General features: G+C 49.8%; 1 protein-coding gene across 7 annotated transcripts in view; it reads right to left on the minus strand.

The window, feature by feature from the left end:
- Positions 1–359: 359 nt before the first annotated feature.
- Positions 360–21,742, minus strand: part of Ebf4 (EBF family member 4) — a 64,429-nt gene continuing 43,046 nt past the window's right edge. For 2 of the 7 annotated variants that reach the window (XM_074074460.1, XM_074074461.1), the window contains exons 7-16: positions 12,033–12,114; positions 11,195–11,312; positions 10,976–11,109; positions 10,759–10,885; positions 8,970–9,058; positions 8,783–8,848; positions 8,504–8,681; positions 8,224–8,412; positions 4,931–5,128; positions 2,906–3,374 (exon numbers count right to left, since the gene is read on the minus strand). In XM_074074460.1, the coding sequence (XP_073930561.1) occupies positions 3,298–3,374; positions 4,931–5,128; positions 8,224–8,412; positions 8,504–8,681; positions 8,783–8,848; positions 8,970–9,058; positions 10,759–10,885; positions 10,976–11,109; positions 11,195–11,312; positions 12,033–12,114 (1,258 nt within the window). In that variant the 3' untranslated portion in view covers positions 2,906–3,297. Of the gene's footprint in view, positions 1,220–1,442; positions 1,519–2,905; positions 3,375–4,926; positions 5,129–8,223; positions 8,413–8,503; positions 8,682–8,782; positions 8,849–8,969; positions 9,059–10,758; positions 10,886–10,975; positions 11,110–11,194; positions 11,313–12,032; positions 12,115–21,742 lie in introns of those variants that run through there. The other 5 variants (XM_020173831.2, XM_074074463.1, XM_074074462.1 and 2 more) reach the window with 5 other exon arrangements.

Here is a 21,742-nt window from a genome sequence, read left to right on the forward strand (position 1 = left end):
CCCACCTCAGACCCCTCCCCCAGCCTCTGTCTGCTATTGGACCTTATTTCTGAGCCTCTGTACATCTAGGTAGTATGTGCTAGGCTCTGTACTGGTTTCCGTCAATGTCTTTCTGACAATCCTCAACTTGGTCTTGACCAGACAGCTAGGAGACTGAATCCTCTGTGGCCTGATTGTGTCCCAGCCAGAGCTATTGGAGCTAGGCCCATCTTCTGGGTCCTCAGGCATGCTAGTCCATTTTTCTTCTTCCCCCTACAGGACCTGAGAGCAGGTATGTGGCAGGGACTACTTGCTCAGTTGATCTCTGGGGCTCTTTAAAAAGCCCAAGGTACAAGAAGGCTGCCTAGGGTCATGGTCCAGAGGGGCTCTGTGACAGCTGCAAAACCACTGAGAAAAGCAAACCCACACCAAGGAAGCAGGCAAGAGAGGGCAAGGTGGCCACCTGATCTGGTTTATTGTTCCATTTTCTCCAAAGTTAGTAGAGCAGAGTGAGAGGCCATTGTGGGGGCAGCTGGCCATTCCATGGGGCCAAGCACAGTCAGTGTGTGAACTGGGGATCAGAGTTCACCCATTGGGGCAAAACTCAAAATTCAGGAGGCCTGGCACCCCCCTTTGATTCTTCCATGCCAAAGTCCCAAGAAGAGGCATGATATGCCAAGCATGAGTGTGCAGGTCTCAAAGGAAGGGGAGTAGCCATGGGGTCTCGTGGCTGTGGGAAGCTCCATGGGAGCCTGGTTGGGTGACCTCTTGAGGCTGCTGGACACCACCTTGCTCACTGGAGAGAAGTTGGGATGCTGAGCCAGTTGAGATGGATCAGATGCAAACAGGACATTTGTAGGTCACCTCTCCCTGAGCTGTCCTCTTTCCCATGGTCCCCATCCCTTGCTCTCCTCAACAACATCCCTGGTCTGCACAAAATCCATCTCTTCCAGAGGAACCGACCCAGTGAGAGGCCTGGCATCCAGCACCTCCCTTGGATGCTCTCTTGCCAAGAGCATTAGCACAGTGCTGGGGCTTCCAAGCCCCAAGAAAGGGAGGTGAGAGAAGCCTGTGGGGCTGAGGGGGCCTTAAGCAGAAGGGAGAAGGCCTTTCCCTGCCCAGCTCAGGGATTGAGGTATGCCCACAGCCCTGGCCCTGTATCTGTACCGCCATCCAGGGCATAAGTGCGAATTCCAGAGGGACCTCCAGTCTGGGCTCTGTGGGGGCAACACCTGCAGACCTGGTGGGGAGAGAGGAGGAGAGAAGGTCCTGGAGGAAGGCTGGCTACAAGGGGGCAGGAAGCCACTTCTTTTCACCTTATCAGCTTGGGCCACTAGGGTGGTCTATGTGCCTCAGCCAGCTGTCTAGGTGGGTTGTGGGGAGGGAGACTTGAACCCAAAGGTATTTTGGAGAGAGAACCATCCTTGGGTCAGTGGAGGAGGAAAGACCCAACTGGTACCTACCATAATTAGGAGTATGCCAGGCCTTGGAGCCCCCGAGCTGGAGAGTGGAACTTGTCAGAATCTTCAAAAGACTGTTCTGTGATTATCAAGGAGAAAGGAACCATAAACCTTGTGCAGCCTGGTGACCTTACCTACCTATCCCTCTTTGGGCTGGAACAGCAGGCAGGGCATATAGCACTTTCTACAGGCTGTTAGCAGCCCCTAACCCTGGCCTGGAGCCAGCACTGCAGATAGAAAGGTGAGGGGCGCCCCTCAGACCTCTCACACTCTTGTTTCCCTGTCTTCCTCTGACTCCAGGATCCTCTTCCCAGGTCCATTTCCCTGAGAGGGTCTTTGTCAAGGTGAGGAAGCAGATGGTCAAGGACCAAGACAGTAAGGAAAGAGACCAGCCTCCAGGAGCACTGACACATGTGCACTACAGCATGCTATCTGTTGTATGTGAAATGTATCACTTCATCATTCTCCGGCATGCCTATCACCCTCTGTGCTTCCCTTTGCTGGCAGAATTCAGGGCCCACTGTCTTCCCCATCCCTCCTATTTTAAGCTGCATGCATGCTTTGGTTAAGACATTATGTGAACCAGGCACTGTGGCTTATGTCTGTAATTCTAGCTACTTGGGAGGCAGAGATGGAGAATCTTGGTTTGAAGCCAGTCCAGGCAAATAAATTGTGAGACCCTATCTCAAAAATACCCAACACAAAAAAGGGCTGGTGGAGTGACTCAAGTGGTAGAGCACCTGCCTGGCAAGAGTGAGGCCCTGAGTTCAAATAAGAACAAAAGAAAGAGACATTATGCAAACAAAAAAAGACATTATGCAAAAGTTGGAAATAAGGCAGAGAAAGACTGTGTATCCTTTTCTCCCCTTTTTCTTTTCTTTTTTGAGACAGGGTCTTGTTATGTAGCTCAGGCTGGCCTGGAATTCTCAATACCTCAAGCCTCCTAAGTATAGGCATGTGCCACCATGCCTGGCTAGGACTGTAGAGCCTTTAAAGTCTCCTTGGAGTATTATCTACTAAGTCTACCTTAAAAGTCATCTTTATTTTAGAGGGTGTGATTTTTTTTTACTTTCTTTACACTACTGGTTAGGGTTCAGGCTTTAAGTTAATGATAACTTAGAGGAGACTGGTAATTAGCATATGACCTCTAATTGGTGGAAAAGATAATCCCCACAGACTGGTTAGTATTTACTGCCTAGTTTACATCTGGAAGTCTTATTTTAGCATTTTTTGGCAGAACTGGGGTTTGCCTTGCTAGGCAAGTGGTCTACCACTTTGAGCCACACTCTAGCCATTTTTATTTCAGCATTTTTTTCTTTATTATTATTATTATTTTTTTTTTTGGCAGTGCTGGGGCTTGAACTCAGGGCCTACACCTTGAGCGACTCCACCAGCCCTTTTTTGAGAAGGGTTTTTTCAAAATAGGGTCTCGCAAACTATTTGTCTGGTCTGGCTTTGAACCACGATCCTTCTGATCTCTGCCTCCTGAGTAGCTAGGATTATAGACGTGAGCCACCAGCGCCTGGCTCAGTATTCTTTAATTCACTGACTTCACTGACCTGCATTCTCCTTTAAGCCCATTTATCATCCTGCTAGCTTCCTCATTCATTAGTTAACTAAATCTTTGACATATGTTTGTATGAGTTATGCTTTTAATGTTCTGAATATGGCCTCAACATCCTGCTTCCCCAGGCACACACCTTCCTGAGGCCTCCTCCATCCAGAGCATTGGTCATTCCTCCTCCACTAAAATACGAATTCATTCTTTAAACCTTGTTTGAGCAAGGTCTTCTCTGACGATGATTCATCCTGAGGATGGTTTCCCAACCAGCCACCTTGCCCTTACCCTGCATGAAAGTCAGTAACTGCTCACTCTCTCAGGTCTGCATGGACTGTTCAGAGGAGTAGTTTGTGGAGGGAGGGGTCCCATTCTATCTGCAGAACAGGGCAGAATCTCACCTAAAAAGTTTCTGGACTACACCAGAATGCCTCCCCCCACCAAGTACAGTCAGGTCTTTTGGTGATCAAGGGGAGCCCCGTTGCTGTATACATCTGTCATCCTTAGTTATTCTCCTAGGCTCCTTGTTTGATCCACTCTCCCTCCAGTGTCCCCAAACCCTTTCATACAGGGACCCTGGAGCATAGTACCCCACAGGGCACTGTCCACAGTTTCTCCCTGCCTGGGTATGGGGGCTACCCCACCTGCCCCTGCATTGGACCCAGGGATGACTCTGGGACCCAAGGCACAGGGCTTGCTCCTATGACTGGATCCCACTTGAGCAAATCCCATCAGACTGAGGAAACCATATGGGTGTCTCTTTGTCAGTCTTCTGGGCATCCCCACGAACTAATCTCAAGATGCTCTTTGAAATACACATTTTGTGCTCAAATAAATTTGTATTTCCGGCTCCCTAGAAGACTCACAATAAACTCTTAGCATATTAAAAACTGAATAAACTCTTCTGTGATATACTCACTTACCTAATTTGGACACTGATTCTTTCTTAAGTACCACTGGCTACTGTCTAGGGGAGGGATATACTACAGGACATCCTCTACCCCAGCCTCTTTCAGCTCAGTTTTCGGCAAATTACATTGACGCCCTCTGCCTCTGGGCTTGAAGGAGGCTGATTCTGACCCACTTATTCCTTAAAAAAATGTGATAAGTAGTTAGTAAGCACCTACTTTGAGCTAGGTGCTAAATCAGGTACTGGGCTTAGGTGCTAAGCTCTTCGCTGCGTCCCAGGAGGTCCCTACGAGCATCCTTATAGCCTCACAGGGGAACACCTGCAAGCCTCTTGTGGGAAGACACCCTCAGCCAGCTCCGTCCCCAACAATCCCTGCAAACTGGGACCTGTTTCTCTCCACCTCCTTCCCCTCAGCCAGTCTTCCTTCATTCTGCTAGTGAGTTCCAATGAGCACTTATATGGGCACAATTCTGTAGGCTAAAAGGATCTGCTTCATGAGTGCAAAGTGAGAGAGGGGGTCGCTTGCTCTCATTTCCTAATCTACAAAGGAGGAGGAGGGGGAAGCTGGGCTAAACCTTATCTAAGGTCAGTCCACTTTCATTCATCGAGTAGCCAATCTCTCACAGTGGTGTGTGCTACCCTCTGGTGGACATAGGAAAAGGCGTGCAGTCTACATGGGTTCCTCCAGCTATGAGAGTTGGATTTTTGCTCAAATAGATGGGGATAGGCCATTGGGATGGTTTCCAGACCTTCCTCATCTGGGATTTCAGTCTTTTCCTTGGTCAAGTGGCCAGTTGAGAGTGTCCAGAGAGAGCTCAGGGCACTTCTAGTTATGAGGTCCAGGGAAGTGGAGTCTAGGTGGACCTCCTTGGACTTCTAAAGATTTTCCTGCTGGGTACCCTCCAGGGAGACATGGTCAGCTTCATGAAGCACTGGTGAGATGTAGATGATGTGGGTCCCTCCAGCTAGTTGCTCCACAAGCACCCTTCCCTCAGGCTACCTGAGACAGGATGGATGACTTACCTGGATGCCCCTCTCCGTGGGCTCTGGGGCAGGCCTGGGGTGGAGAGCTGGGTGGGCGCAGCACCGGGGCAAAGGCGCTCCTCTGTTTGACGGCGGAGATCATGTTGACAGGCGAGAAGGAGAAGACGCTGGTGGTGGGGGCAGCGGCCGGGAGGGACATGGAGGAGGCAGCCGCCAGCGGGGGGCTAGAGGGCATAACTCCGGGGCGGGGCAGGGAGGAGGGGCAGGCGCAGCAGGGAAGGCGGTGGGAGACACAACAGGGAAACAGCACCAGAGTGAGCAGCGGGGTTGGGGCCCTGCATGGGCAATAGGTCCTGTGTGGGCTGCTGACCATGCTCCAGGCTCAAATCTCCCTAGGGGGGCTGTGAGGGTTCTAGGGAGACCAGTGCAGGGCAGGTCTGGAGGTGGGCTGGGAGTATCTGGGGTCCTGGGCCAGCCCTCACCTTCTTGGGGACTCTGGAGACAATTTCTCAGGACTGGAAATGACAGGGTCAGGCAGGGTGAAAACAAAAGCAACCAAACAGTGGGAGGTGCCCCAAAGATGAGAGATGAGCAAGACATGACAAGATGGGGATTCCTGCTGAGAGTTACTGGGATTCTGAGATGCAAAGAAATGTTCATAAGCCCTGGATTGCCAAGGCTAGAGTCAAAGTTTAGGAATCATAGCAGAGCTGGGGCAAGTAGTCAGGGATGAAGTTTGGGGGCACATATAGACTCCCGTTGTAAGGATTCTTTGCCACAGATCACAGCTCACGCAAACACCCTAACTTCTTCTGCAAATGTGCTCTCCTCCGCAATAGCCCCTATTAAAGGTCTGCCACTGCGCCCCCCTTCCCTGGGCACTTTGTTTCCTTCCAAAGCTTAATGCACGTCCCTGTCATCTCCAGTCTGGACCCTGGAGACCTCCTGTATCTCTCTTTTTCTATTGATCGTTTTATAGAAAAATGAGGAATCTCATCCTCAAAGCTTTCTGCTCTCCAATTCTGTGGTCAACAGGGCAGTGGCTTGCCTTCCTGGGTATAGAGGCACACAGGTTTTGCCTGTCCCTTCTTTTTGTAGCCTCCTCTCCTGGAGTCTATTGCCCAAGCCTTCTCTGGATCACGCCTGTCTACATCCTCACCTGAACCCAATTCCCTGCCTCTCTCTTCTAAAGACCAATGAGGCTGTGGCCTGTTTCCAAGTAGAAGGCAATGGCAGTGGTTAGGCAACTTCCTCAAAAAAAGCTGATGTCTGAGGAGGCTGTCTTTGGCATCAGAGCATCCTATCCCAACTTTGATAAAATGATGCTCTCTTCAAAATGTCCTCAGCCCTAACGTCACTATCTCCTTTGAGACGAGGGATTGAGACCAACACCAGAATATATATATATATATATATATATATATATATATATATATATATAGTCAAGGCCCAGAGAGTTCCCAGCCACATTGTAGCTTGAGTAGTACTGGGAGGTGGGGGTCATTCTAGGGTTTATGGTGGCTGACACAGAAGACCAAGTGGAGATCCAAGCAGAGACCTAAACCCTCTGATAGGGACAGTTCTGGTGCCATTCCAGGAATGTCCTAAAAACTCAATAAGGGTAACACTCCATGCAGTTGTGCCACAAAGAATTCTGCATGTGGGGAGTAGATGGGGGTCTGGGGAAACACGGGCCAAAACAAGATCATGAGATGGGACCAACCCTGGTGAGAGTCCAGGGTGTCCTGGCTGATTCTAGAAGCAGGGTTTAGGCAGCTCTGAACTCTTGCTTTTCTTGCTGAAAAGAGAAACCCTAGATGGTTTGGTTTCTGTGCACTGGGGAAGTGTGTTCTTTTACTGTTATCTGCACTGTATGTGGGAAGGGGTTGGGGGTTCCACCATAAAGGTTTAAATCCAAGGGAAACCCAGAGAGATTATGAGGCTACTGTCCCAGAACTGAAGGCAAGTGGAGAAGCAGAACCCAAATGAGCAAAAGGCAGGGAAAGAGAGGCCTTGGGAGGGACACCAAAGGGCTATGGCCTGTGTGGACTTGGGCTTATGGGGCCTTGATTTCCAGAGGTTGACCCCAGGGCAGAAGGAGATGCAGATTCAAAACCCTAGCTAGAAAGAACAGCACCCAGGACATAGACCCCTGGCAAGGAAATCCAGGAAGGTGGTTAGATAGTTCTGTTTTCAACAATATAAAAAGAGAATGGGGAGATGTGAGAGAACTGTAGACAAAGCCACAACCAGCAACTTCTTGGGAAACTGTCACCATTTCTTGGGCTCAGTGGTCTCTTACACCTTGAGGGACAACCTCTCTCGTAACTGATAGGAGGCTTCTTGCTGATGGGCAAGGACAGAGCAATCCCCTGAGCCTGGTGCTTTGTACACAGTAGGTGCTGAGTAGCCACTGATACTGGCTGAGAGATCCCGTGCGTTCAGGTAGTATGGCCGTAGACAATAGTATATCCATTGATATTGGAAAGGACTGGAGGGCCGTGTAAAGTAGTAAAAGGTAAAAGTAGTTTTGGATTCACTCACCCAAGACATACAGACACTGTCCATCCACCTACTTTTGAGCTGTCCCACCCCAAGAAGCCAGAGGGAGATCACCTACAGTGGAGACTGGGTATTTGAAATCATATGTTCTTCCTGAAAAATCTAGTTCTTTATGCGCAGTGGCACATTCAGATCTGAGACCCACCTTAGGCAGGGGGTGATAATGATCCTATTTTATGGAAAGGAAACTAAAGTTCAAAGAAGTAACTTGCTGAATGTCGGACCACTTCTGATTTGGACACTTAAAACTCGGAATACAAGTCTGACCACACAGAATTCGCTCCCTGTCTGACCCGAATTGTAGGGAGCCGCATCTTGCCACCGCCCACCCAGCGGCGTCTCAGAGCGGGCTTGGGGCCCGCAGCAAACCCGCTTCATTAGAGCCCTGAGTTTCTTGGGCTCCCAGTAGAGGGCGCCAGGGTCCTTTGGAAGACAGAAAAGTGGCGGTAGGTTTCAGGCCAGCTCCCCTCAATTAAAGCACGCTTCAAAAGGACGGAAGAGCTAGAAGCGATGTGTACAAGTGGAGTCAGCAAAGAAAGCTAAAGGTGCATGAAGTAGTTTGGCCTCAGAACCATGGAATCCCGGAGTAATGGGGTTCAGGTTCAACGGCATGGAGAGGTCACATGGAGTGAGGACTGCTTGCAAGGACAGGGTGCACCCCAATGAGGAAGTGGTGGGAAGGGTGCCCTTCCCCCGTGCTGGATGCAGGGCCGAGTCCCATTCTGCTTCCCCAGGCCCGTCCCTCCCTTCCGTGGGCAGGGGACACTCACTGGCGAAGGGCGAGGTGGCGGTGGAGCCATTGAGGAAGCTAGGGGACCCAGGCACACCGAGGCCAGCTACACCTGGCGCGCCATAGCTGCCGATGCCGGGTCCAAGACCACTGCCGTAGCTGCTCTGCTGAGAGCCGGGGCTGGGCGCGAACCCGCGGGGGGACGCGCTGCTGCAGCTGCGGGCGTAGCCTGAGAGAGAGCAGTGGTCAGGGAAGCAGCGCTGGCGGGGCGAGGGCCGTCCAGGCGTCCTGGGACTGCGAGGAGAGGCTGCGGGACGCACCTGGCTCGGGCCCCGGTGTGGCATCCCCGACGGCGATGGCCAGAGGGCTGCTGAAGGCGTTGATGCCCACGACCGCTGGGTGCGAGTGGCTCGGGGCCAGGGGTCCGAGCGGCGCTGGTGCGCGGGGAGCGCTGTACAGAGCCTCGGCCACGTCCGCTGCGCGCTTCAGAAGCAGCTCCTGCGAAGACAAGGGCAGGGTTCCGCGGGAGCAACCGCGGGCCCCGGGTCAGGGGCAGCCCCGGGGCCCGCGACGCTAGGAGGCGGGCGGAGGCGCCATACCTGGTTACTGCTAGGCATTCCGTATAGGGCCTCCGCCAAGTCGGCCGCCCGCTTCAGCAGCACTTCCTGAGGGCAGGGGAGGAGACAGCGCGACGGAGGGGCAGCCCCTAGGGGGCGGCGAGGGACCCCCGGGAGTTTCTCCACACCCTGTCTCCACATGACACTCTCATCCCCCTCCCTTGAGTACCTTGGGCAGCCTCTCTGGGTCTCCTGGGTGTCTAGGAATAACTTTCTGTAGCCTCTGGAATCCGTAGTCGATGGTGGGCTCATTCAGGGCTGGGGAGAGGGGTGGTGTTTAGAGGACGCCTCCTCCCACAGTAGATCACAGGACACAAAAAATAACACGCAAGCGAGCAGTCCAGGAGTCTTGCTGCAGATCCCCTCCACCGAGTCTAACCCAAGTCCCCAGGAAAACCCTGGGGCCCAGGGGATCCAAGGTTCAGGAGGTTTTCTCAGTTTCTTCGTTCGCTTGTTCATTCATTCAGCAAATATTTATGGAGCCAGGCTCTGAGCCAGGCACTTGGCGTCAACACACATGCACCATACGATCCGACTGGTGCTTAAGGAAGAGACAAGGAAGGCCTGGCGGAGTGGCTCAAGTGGTAAGAGCGCCTGCCTAGCAAGTGTGAAGCCCTGGGTTCAAACCCCAGCACTACCACCAAAACCAACCAAACAAAAAAACCCGAGGCAGACATGGTGGCATACGCCTATAATTCCAGCATTTGGGAGGTGGAGACAGGCTAGTGTGGGCTACAAAGTGAGACCCTGTCTTCAAAAACAAAAACGAGGGAAATTGTATATACATACTAGCTTCTATATTATTTTTAGGGCAGGACCTGAGGGACAATTTTCTGTTTCCATTTGGTCACACCAGGAGCTTTTTTTTTTTTTTTTTAACTATTCTATTTATCATGGCTCAGATGGACTCCGGGCAGAGTGTGACCGTTGGAGATTTCTGTGTACCGCAGGCAAAGCACGCCTGGCCCACACCCTGGGCTCTCATGAGATACAGAAAACTCTACTCTTTCCCCTCCCTTTCTTCCCCCTCCAGCCTCTTCCTTCACCTCTTTGGGTAGCTTGGCACCGACCTAACCCACCAGCCTCAAAGATCGACTTCCTCCATTTCCAACTTCAGATTTAGTGAATTTCCGTTAGTTTTCCCCAAAACGTAAAGCACTCACTTCCGCGTCTTTGCGCTGGCCAGTCCTTCTCCTGCGACCTCCCTTCCCTCCCTAAAGTTTCAGCTTTGCCCAGTTCAGCCCATATTCCTGGGCCGATGGGGGATTTAGCTCACAGTCAAGCCCTTGACCACGTAACGCCATCCATCCCACTCTTTGCTTGCTAAGTGCTCGGCTTTCCCAAGCTGCCTGAGAGTAAGTAGAATCACCGCGGAGCATCCATTGCCCCCTCTAAGCCTTGGTGAATATCCATGAGGATGGGAATTGAGGAATAGGGAGAAATCAGTGGCTTGAGTTGGGGCCCGGCGCGAGGATGGAGGTGAAGATCCACGCTAGTGGCTAAATCGACCCTGGATACGACGTGAACACATGCCTTGTGTTAACCTCTCTCCCTGGGTAGTGGAAGGGTATATATGCGCGCGCGCGTGCGGATGCATGCAGAGTGAGGCCTGGGGTACCGAAGCGACTCCGGAAAAGTTTGGAGAGCAATGAGCCCATTTGGGGGTATGTTTGAAAGAAACATATCCTTGGAGAGGTACAAAACTCCGGAGGGGGCCGGGGAAGGGGGACACTCTGGTGAGAAGGCCTGAGCAGAGTTTCTGAGGAGCCAGAAGCCAAGGGAAGGAAACAGAAAGCTAGGGAAAGAAGGACCAGGCCTGGAGCTGTGGGCAAGTACTGGCGGGCATGGCGGGGCGGGGCGGGGCAGCCGTCTAGGGGGCGTGGCCACACCTTAGATTTTGGTGTACCGCTTTAGAGTTCGCTCGGTTGACCACTGAGCTCTGCCAACTGATCCCTTACCTGTGTAGACAAAGCGGCCGGGGGCTCCCTTGCAAAATTGCTTGGACTTGTAGGAGAGGGTCACCTCCACCACCCCGGGGATGTGTCGCGGGGGCGTCTGCACCCGGATGGCGTGGGGCGTGATGAGCTGCGAGGGGAGAGGGGAGGCCTGCAGGTCCCGTCCCGTGGGGAGGGCCCAGCCCCGAGGCCCGGAGGGAGACTGGCGGGGGTGGCCCACCTCGCTCCACACGAGCACGTTCCCGAACACGACCTGCAACCCGTCGAAGAAGTTGTCGCCGATGACAATCACGGTGGCGCCGCCCGTGGTCCAGCCCTCCCCGGGGCTGATGGCCTTGATGCAGGGGGTGGCAGCTGGGAGGCAGGAGAGGACCCAGGTCAAGGGACCGCGCCAAGGTGGGGACTGGGGGTTGGCCAGGGCTGGGCCAGGGGGCCTGACCTTCGGAGGGGTCTAGGCGTCGTGCCCTACGGCCATGCTTGGAGTTGTTATGCACGAACATGTTGTCGGACACAGCCAGCACGTGCCCATCCACGCTCACCGTCGTGGACACCACCACCTGTGGGGAGAGCCAAGGCCAGTCTGGAAGGGGCCAAGAAGAGGACACTGTGTTGGGGGAAGTAACAACTTGAGACTGGTGACTAGATGCTGGAGTTCCGGGTCCTTGGATAGATGGAGGGGTCTTCAGTTACCCCGCGGTCTGAGTGGGTGAAATTGGGGCCAGCTGGATCAGATGACTCCCCCAGACCCAGGATCTAGAAAAATCGAAAGTCCTGAAAAAAACCCGGCTCCTTGGGAAAAGAGGGGTTCCTGTCATTACACACACAGGGACACCAGGATGTACACACAGGGCAGGAATGCCCAGTTAGGCAAAGGGGTGGGGGCAACATCCACTGGAAACCCATCAGCAGGAGCCCCCACCCTCTTCTAAGGAGGAAATTGGGGCTGCCTTCTCCCACTACCTGCTATGCTGGGGGGTTGTGTGCAGGTTGGGGATGTGCTAAGGGCAGCTGCTCTCTGCTTCACACTATGCAAATTACCTGGGTCGTTAATCATGTAAAAATGTCACAATTAGCATCTTCTTAAGTGGGACTCTAATGAAGCCTCCCTTGGCAGCCAGCATAAGTTGAGATGGAGCTGCCCAACCCCCAGCAGGCACCAGGCCAGTGAGCCAGCCACAGGGCTGGGCAGAGATCTACCCTGGCAGTATCTCAGCCTTCCCTTCCCCCTCCTATCAGGAAAGGGTGGGTTTGCCTCTGGAACCTCTCCCCAAACCCACCTGGAAGCGGCGCATGTCTCTGGGATTCCCTGCGTTCTTCAGGCAGTTCTGGTTGCATTTGAGGAAGAATTTGAGGAAGAACCTGAAACAGTGAGATTGTTGGATTCCAGAGTCTGGAGACAGATGAAGATCAAATTGCTCCCTGCCAGGCTCCCTTCCAGCAGAGGGACTCCCTTCTGTTTGGTGTGCACCCCATATTCCCATCATGAGCTGTATATTCACAGGGTGTCCATTACAGACCAAACAGACATATCACAAGGATTACCTCACTACATAGAATATCCCCCATAGGCACACTATGTACAGATCACACAGTGCATATTTGTCCATAAAATATATTTATCACATCTACACAGTATATATGCATCAGAGAGTATGTTCATTTATATATAATATATGTATATATAAATAATAGGTACTAATATGTACCTATTATTCATAAATTACACCCAACACACATACAATGTATACCCCCATGTAGCATGTACTTATTCACGTGTACTTTACTCACTGTAAAGTTATTGACATAGTGTAGATCTGTCATAGTCTGTGCCCATCACACATACAGTGCATCTATCACACAGCATATCTTTCCCCGAGAGAATACCCAGCCCCCACACGTATACTCTTATAAATGTTGTATTCATTATAGACACTGTATATGCCTTATATGATATAGCCATCACAAGCATATACAATGTGTACTCCACACAGGACCTGCATTCCTCTCACACAGAGTATATAACCATACACAAATCTATACCCTCCATGTATGGTATGTGCCCATCCTACAGAGTATATGTGCAGAAAGAATATGGAACAGAGTTTATACATTAATACACCACTTCATGTTGTATATGATTACCCAAAATACAGTCATTGCAAATACTGTAAGCCATCCCATGTAACAGATCCTTCTCTCACATGTGCTATATCCATTATACACATGGAATGCTTAATCACACGGAGCACATACCCATTAGAGACAGACTCACGGTGTGTTTGCCAGACACACTGTAGAGATACCAATGTCTATCTTCTTTTTCACATATAATAATCAGAGAAAAGCACAGTATGTGCAGTGATGAGGCCACTTTATGTACTAACACACAGGTACTTTGTCCTCCAGTCCTTCCAGGCAGCTGGAGGGGAGGGTGGGACCTTGCTCTGTCACTCACCAGGAAGGTAACCATGGACAGTGCTTTGGCAACTGTGCACTTAGTAAACTCAGAATACAATCAATGTGTGCCTTTGCTCTGTGGGATTCTGTGAGCATCTGGGGGAAGTTCCCGTAATAACTGGAGAGGGCAGGGCTAAAGTCTGGCAAGTTCTGGGGTGTGGCACAGGCTCCTGGGGCACTGTGTGGGATCCTTCAGTCGGCGTCCTCATTTTATTTCTGTCTATTTGGGAGGCATTTTTTTAAAAAAAAAAACCTTACTGTTTATTATAATAAATAGTAGAGAAGGGTCCAAAACCAGGGTAGACCCTTAACTATTATACATAGCTACCTATGTACTATTTATACACCCAAATATGAACATTCATTTAATTAACCAGAGTTGCTTCCAAGTCTGCAAACATAAAATTCAGAGGAGGAATTGTTAAGCCTAGTCTGGAGGGTCTTCAAATGCTGGGATGAGTGGGCACGAGCCTGGAACAGAGGTGTTCCCCCAGGGCAGTCTCTCATGGACAGCTGGGGGAGATGACCTCTCCCAGGACCCTGCTTTTGTCTGCAGCACCTGTCAGACTCACACCATACCAGTGGGCACCCCTGAGAGTCCCTTTATTTCCCTTTCCATAGAGAAATTAAATCAGCACCCCTTTTCATCTACAGAAAATACTTCCCCACATTGTAGATCATGTATACGCCCACAGATCCCCCACAGGATTCCAAACAATGCACATCCACTGTGTAGACACTCCATTCACCCCTGCAGGATACCCTGCAATGAGATAGCTTTTATGTCCCAAACAGATGTCATATATACTCCTGTAAGTCACCCCAAGGTGATGCTCCTAAATAGCATACCTGTGCAGTGTAGACACTCAATTTATCTGACATTAAATGCCATAGTAATCACTTCCTACATCCTTTAAGGCACCCATGGTGTAGATACTGCTACCCACATGGTAGTAACTTCATACATGTCCCACACTCATGTGACATAGAGTACTGACCCCCTAAGCATACACACTGTGCAGGCCAGTTCACTGAAATCCAGTGCCCGTGAAGCTCAGTTATTTACCAGATGCTGGAAAGAGGGAAACACACAAGGGCAGGACACAGGCCCTGTCCTGGGGGATTAATACTAACTCTTGGAGAGCACTGATGATGCAACCAGCATGGCATGTGCTTCCCTTAAACCCATACCTGCCCACTATACCCAATCCCACTCCCAGACCTAGAGAATGAAGAAAAAGGGTCCTTGGGATGGAGCCAAATGTGGACTTTGGACCACACACACTGATTCACCCTGTGACTGGGGTAATTTCTTTTGCATTCAGGACTTGGAGAGCAACAATTGATGGCCTCCTGCCTTCCAGCCCTGCCTCTGGGACAACCTTTCCTTCCCCCCCTCTCCCCCCCCCCCCCCCGGGCTGTTGTCCCGTGCAGTGTCCTGACCTGTCCCTGTCCCTTCCACAGTCCTTGTTCAGCAGGTCTCTCACATTTTCCTTTTCCACTACAAGTTCCATTTGTCCTTTGGACCATTACAATTCCTGTGTCCTGTCTGGCCACTGTAGGCTTCAGAGAGCCCTAGGACCCTGCCAGTACCTGCAGCCTTAGGACCCTGCCAGTAGGCCTGCCCCAGGTCATCACACTTTTTGAGCCTGGTTAGCACTGCCTGCAGAACGATGATGAAAAAGAAGCACCCAGCAAAAGGACTAGGCCTGCTGTGGGATGTTGAGGGTCAGTCCCTTTCCCTTCCGTCTAGCCTCCAGCTCAGAGGCAGCACCCAGGAGAGGCCATGGGTGGAGCTGCTGTAATCACACCCACTACTAGCTGGTGGCTCATAGGCTGCTCCCAGTCAGAGAGTGAGCCAATGCAAACTTTTCCCAGACAGCCTGCTGCCCACACCGCCAGCTGGAAGGGTGTGAAGAAAATTATCCACAACTTGGAAATAAGGCAAAAAGATCACTGTGTGTCTTTTCAAAGTCATCCTGGAATAGTGGTTTTCATCAGTATCAGCATTACCTGAGAACTTGCTAGATGTGCAGAACCTCAGGCCCTACCCTAGACCTGCTGGATTCAAATTCTTTCTGTGGGATCCAGACATCTGTATTCTCATGAGCTCTCCAGATGATTCTGATGCACCCTAAAGCTTGAGAACCCTGCTCCAGCCCCATAGCAACTAGCTCCAAGTGGCATTGAACCCTTAAAATGTGGCTAGTTTCAATTTAAGATGGGCTATATGTGTGAAATATATATCAGGTTTGAATTACTAGAAAATATGAATATAAAATAATGCATTAGCAATTCTGTATTGATTATACATTGAAACAATAATATTTTAGATAGATTGGGTTAACCAAAATATATTATCACAATTAATTTTGCTGTTTCTTCTTGTTTTTAAAAACGTGGCAACCAGAAGATCTAACTTTCCATGTTTGGCTTGCATTATATTTGTATTGGACAGTGCTGTTCTTTGAATATTGGCTTTTTTTGGTGGTACTGGGATTTGAATTCAGGGCTTCATTCTTGCTAGGCTGGCACTGTACCACTCACTGAGCCACGCCAGCCCCAACAGTGCTGTTCTCTAGTGTTATGTTAACAAAACCACCTAAAAACATCTGATTCTCTAGGGGAAAGTGACTCATATTTACCATTGATTGGGGTACTGACTGTAAAGTTAGGAGCTAATGTACAGAAAACTGATAAGATGCAAATGATGTACTTGAAAGAAAAAAATTTCATAGAAAAATTAACCCTAAAGCTTACAATTATATTGTCCTATAAACATTACCTAGCTTTGTATCTACCTTGGCAGTTGTATGCATTCCCTATGATTAATGGGTATGTAGTATTTTTCATACACTCCCTTGCCTCTCCCTTCCCTCTTCCTTTTCCTCTACCCACTTCATATTTATGTATACATTTCTTAGTCTTTTTTGAAGCAATTTTGTCATCTTACTTGGCTCCCTCATCAGTAAGTTACAGAAAATGTCAACACATGCCCAGTGACAGTCTGTGTGGGTTTCATGCTTTCCACAATTGAAGATTGTTCATTGGCAAAGGTGGCTGGGCCTCCCAACTTGCCTGCCTTCCAAGGCAGGGTTGAGAGTTGGAGGACTTCTGTTCAGGTTTAGGAGACCCAGGGGTAGTATCCAAACCTCTCTTATAGTGCCCTAGGGGGTGCCTGCCTTCAACCTCGGGGCAGGGCTCAGGACTTATCTTTTTTCCTCGTCCCTGGGGGCAGACATACCATGAAGGCTGGAGGGGGTAATATGAGGACAGCCAAGGCAGACACCTATGTTGGGGGGGGGTGACACTATTTTGCTTTTGAGTAGTCAGAGAAGGATGACAATGGAGTAAGGGAAGGAGAAAGAGATAGCATGTCCTCCAGGTTAGATATGGAGACTTTAGAGCTGGGGGAGGGCTGGGAATTTGGTAGGAAGGAGAACTAGAGAGAGTTATGCACAGATGGGCATGGAACCTGAGGGACTGTGCTGCCCTTGAAGGAAGAGAGCCTGGGTAGGATCTGCATAGGTGAGGACAAGGTTCTGGGTCTGGGAAACCATCCAGGTTCCTGAGGCAAGTAATTAGGCACTTATTGTTGAAGGGCTGTGAATCTGCTTATCATCAAGGAAGTGCCTTTCATTCCCAATGCTTGGATGAGCCAGGAGTGTCCTCTGAGTAGCCCTCCCTGCTCTTGGCCTGATGGGGCTGGAGGGGAATCCAGAGAAGCCTCCTTTCCTGACTGGGCTGGGCACCAGACTTGGGGAAGCAAGGCAAGGCCAAGCCCACAGACTTGGCTGACTTAGCACTCAAGGGGTGAGCATTATAGGACTGTGTCCAGTGCTATCCTCACTGGTGGCCATGGGGGTCTCATGATTTTCTCATCTGGATTGTTAAGAAAGGGTGGTAGGAGAAAGTCCAAGTCCCAGGAGCTGCCATTTGAATTACTGGAAGAAAAGACCATAAATGTAAGAATAAGTTACAAACATAATGCTGCATGGTGGAAACTGTGCAAGAAACCCCATAGTGCCCCAGGTCTAGTCATCAAGCACTCTTGAGTGGCTGGGACTGCTGACTCCACCACTTGGCATTATCTTTTTAATCCTCTCAAAACCCTGAGGTGGTGTAGGTTTGCAATCATTCCTACTTTACAGATGAGGAAGTCAGGGTTAATTCTTTACTACATGTAACTACACTTAAGAATAAGTAGAGTAAATCCAAAGTTGGGCTATGAGCTTGGGTCTTTATGAATTTCTGGTGCTGATAAGAGACTTCGAAGTGGGGCTCTCAGAGTCCAACCTTGCCTAGCCACCAGGATGGTACTGAAGGCTGTGTAGCACATCCTCCTTCAAAAGCAGCTCTGGGGCTAGTGGTGTGGCTTGAATGCTAAAGCACCTGCTATGTAAGTGTGAAGTCCTGAGTTCAAACTCCAGTTCCACCAAAACCAATCAACCAACCAAACAAACCAGAAAAGCAGCTCTGAGATGGGTCTTCTGTAGGTACCAGTAGAACTATTTTATGGGGCTTTCCTTAAGGTTACACATTAGCTCCTAGCTTTGGGTATTTGGATTTTTGTGACTACTGCTCTTAGACAGACATTTTCAGAATTAAAGAACAGGGGAAGTTGGGTGCTGGTGACTCACGCCTGTAATCTTAGCTACTTGGGAGGTTGAGATCAGGAGGATTGTGGTTCAAGCCAGTCCAGGCAAATAGTTCATGAGATCCCCATCTCCAAAATAACCAGACCAAAACAGACTGGAGGCGTGGCTCAAGTGGGAGAGTGCCTGCTTTGCAAGTGTGAAGCCCTGAGTTAAAACCCCAGTCCCAACAAGACACCAAAAATCAAACCAAACAGGTGAACAAGATGAGCCAAAAGTTGAAATTTTTGAAGCTCATTGAGGGTATATATGGTTCATTATTCAAACATTCTCCATTCTAAAAAACTGCAATAAAAGACCCAATAAAGATCTGTGTTCATCCACTTAACAAAGCATTTAAACAGTGGTAATTGTGCACCAGGACACTAATGCCTATGATTTAAGTGATAGGCAGAGCAGATCACCTGACCACCTACTTTAATACATCCTGAACTTAGTCTAGTTTTCCTAGTCACCTTTTGATGGTACTAGGGTTTGAACTCAGGGCCTCACACTTGCTAAGCAGGCACTCTACCACTTGAGTCACATTGCAACCCCTCCTAATAATCTTTATTCCTCCCAGTAAAGACAGCTCAGATGAAATAAAAGGTGAGTCTTCCCTGTCAATGGACTATTCTCTGTCAAAGCAAATGCTGGGTTGAGTACGACTCAAGTGCAAACACTGGACTCCCACACAACATCTCCAGGGTGACGCCATGGATCAGGAAAGCTCCCCCCAGCCCAGTGCTTTTCTCAAAAGAGACACTCAATAGAAGAGGAAAATGTGGAGGCGATCCATGTGAGCCTACCACTAGAGTCAGGGCTTACAGGGGGTGGAGGGCAGAGGGGGATGAGATGCTTTTGGGAGCCAATGTCCAGGGATCACAGGGTGGGATGATGCCTACCTACATCCCAGCATCCCCAGCTGCTGTAAATGCTGGCTATTAAAGGGCTCACAGCTGCCCCCACTACTTGAGAACCATCCCAGCTGGAAGCATATCCTCCCTGCCGTTAGCCCCCAGCCAGTGATAAACTGATGTCACAAGGAGGACCAATTCTTACGGCCATATACACTCCAGACTGACCCATGGGGTTAGCAAGCTAGACCTTGACAAGCTTCCTCTCCTACCCTATCAGACCTCCCTCACTCCTTTTCTCCCAAGAGCTCTCTTCCAATAACCCATTTGCACAAGAATCCCCATCTCAGGCTCTGCTTCTAGGAATTCCATCCTAAGAAACCAGGTCACAAATCTAAAGCTTTTCACTGGCTTTTTTCCTCCCTGCCTCCCCATGAGACACTTACTTATGAATGAAATTACATACCCACTTCCAAAGAGAAAGCTGTTAGTAATTGAAAGAGCTGGACTGAGAGCCCAAGTGGGTTTTCACCTACAGGACTGTTAGCAGCAAGGAAGTGACGGTCTAGATTTCAGTAATTCTTCAGCTTCTCCCGGAATGACGTCCACTAGCCACTTGTGACTATTAAGCCCTTGATATTTGGCCATGGAGGACCTGAATTTTAAATCTTATTTCTTTTTCAATTGGTTTAAATTTAAGTAGTCACACATGGCTCCTGGCTGCCATACTGGACAGTGCAGATGTAAAAAAAAGTGCAATGAGTGGATGCATACATTGGGACAGGGTGTTCAAAACAATACCTGTTGTATCCTGCTAAGGCTTTGGGAAAGAAAGCAGACTGGGAGCAAAGGGCAGAATAAAATTGCATATGTATTTCCAAGCCCAAAGTTGGTACTATTTCTTGGGATGGAGAAATGGAAGGAGGGATCCTCTGCTAATTTTTTTTTTATCCTTAACTTGCTTTTGAGCTCTTGGGCCTCAGAATAAACAGAACAGCTTCTGTGACAGAATGGCTCTCCAGTGTTTTCCTTGTCTGCTGTGTTCCACCCCCAGCTTAGGAACAGGATACAGCTGCTGGACCATTCATTGATACAGCCACTTAAACAAGACTGATTGAATACCTTCTATGTGTCAGGCACAGGGAATCTAGAAGCAAATAAAATCTTAACGAACTTACAATCCAATAACAGAGAGAGAAACTCAGAGTATCATGATCAGTAAGACAGAGGTGGGTATGCCAAGTGTCACCTGCGGCAACTACTTGGTTTGCCTGGGAGAGGTTCCTACAGCTTTACTTTGATCTTGGGCATCAACTCTTGTAGGACCTCAGAGAGAAGTAGAAGGCAAAGGGTTTTTAGCCCTGTGGTGATGGGAAGTCTATGCAGGGTGCATGATTATTACTTGGAAGAGTAATTTGCTTCCAGAGACAAGCAGGCACCAAAGAGCCTAGGGTAGAGAAGGGAAGGTGAACAAGTGGACAGCTGAAGTACTTCAGGCCCAAGGTGGAGGTGGACCAGGCTGCTTCCTGGTCTTGATCTGCATTAGCAGTCAAGACAGAGTGTCCCCAGGGCTATTGCCACCTGCCAGGCCTGGACCGGGTCTGCCCACCAGGATCCCCAACTAGGGTAGAGGTGGCTGCAGTGCAGATGGGCTCGGGGACTATAAATAGCCAGGGCGCATACATTAGCATGCCAATGCACCCGCACCCCATCCTCTATGCTAATGGCCCACCATGCGCCTGAACACCTTCTGTTCCCCTGCATGCATTTGCATGCACAATTAGCATAATCTTGTATAATTAATGAACAGCGTCAATTTTAGCTCCTAAGTAATTTGATTAACATGTTGATAGGGCACTTACCAGGCTCTCCAAACCTCAGGGCTGGGCATGGGGTCTGAGGAGAAGGGGAGAGGGGGTGGAGAGACTTCTCAGGGGCCCCCAGCTGCCCATGAAGAGTGGTGGTGACTCTGGTGACTCCGCTTTTCCCAAAATGGGCCTCAGGAAAGCAAAGGAAGGGTGAAGAGGCTGCTAATGGGAGTCCTGGGGCATTCCACGTGGAGCAGGGGACTGGCTCGAGCACGGTAAATGGGGGTGATCTGAACATTAAGCCTGTTTCTGCCCCTATGAACATAGGTATATGTACACATCCCTTGCATATCCCCCTGACTGGGGAGTCTTCTGGGAATGCAGTATTGGACTTCACAGGAACAGGAGGACGGACAGAGAAAAAGTAGGAGGGATGGAGTAGGGAAGGGACAGGCAGAAAAGCCACTGAGAAGAAAGACCAGCTTGTGGGTAATTTGGGGAGGTAAAAGAAAGGGGAAGACTGAAGGAAAGAGGTTGTACGCTGTGTGTTTCTCAGCCTTGGGGGTGGTGGTGAGCTGGGTTCTGAGGCCAGACACCTTGGCACCTTCCTTTAAGAATCAGGTGAGAGGTGGGTAGGGTGGTGTTGGGAAGGCTTGGTAACTTTTACAATGTGCCAAGTCACTCAGGGTAGAGGAAACTGATAGAAGTCTGAATGTGGCCCCTTCCTCTTCAGAGAAAGACTTACTCCAACCCTTAGACATCCCAGGGTCCCAGGCGAGGCTTATGCCCTTCTGCTCATCTCTGACTATTGTCAGAGTCAGGAAGTTCTTCCTTGACTCCAATCGGATGTTCTCTGCTATGTAGGCTCAAGTACACTTACCTTCTTAAGATGATCACTAGAGGCAGAGGGCAAGTCAGAAATGATACTGTGGCAGACACTGCCCTGGGCACTTCGTAAATATATCTCATTTAATTTCACGACATTCTCTCCTTGCATCATCAGTCCCTTTTCTTTCCAACATCCCTACCAGGTAGGTTATCAGTCAGCCTTGTTCTTACAAATTAGAAGACTGAAACCAAACTGGAAAGAACTTGCTCCAAGTCACATGGCCAGGCACCCCTGGTTGGCTTGACCCCCCCACACCTGAATAGTCCTTCACTTTAAAAGTTCAAGACAGTTCATTCTCTTAGCCACTCCCACCTATGTGGGTCTCAGGCCTTCAAAGACTCT

This window comes from Castor canadensis, chromosome 5 (assembly GCF_047511655.1).
Source record: "Castor canadensis chromosome 5, mCasCan1.hap1v2, whole genome shotgun sequence".
NCBI classification, from domain to species: Eukaryota; Metazoa; Chordata; class Mammalia; order Rodentia; family Castoridae; genus Castor; species Castor canadensis.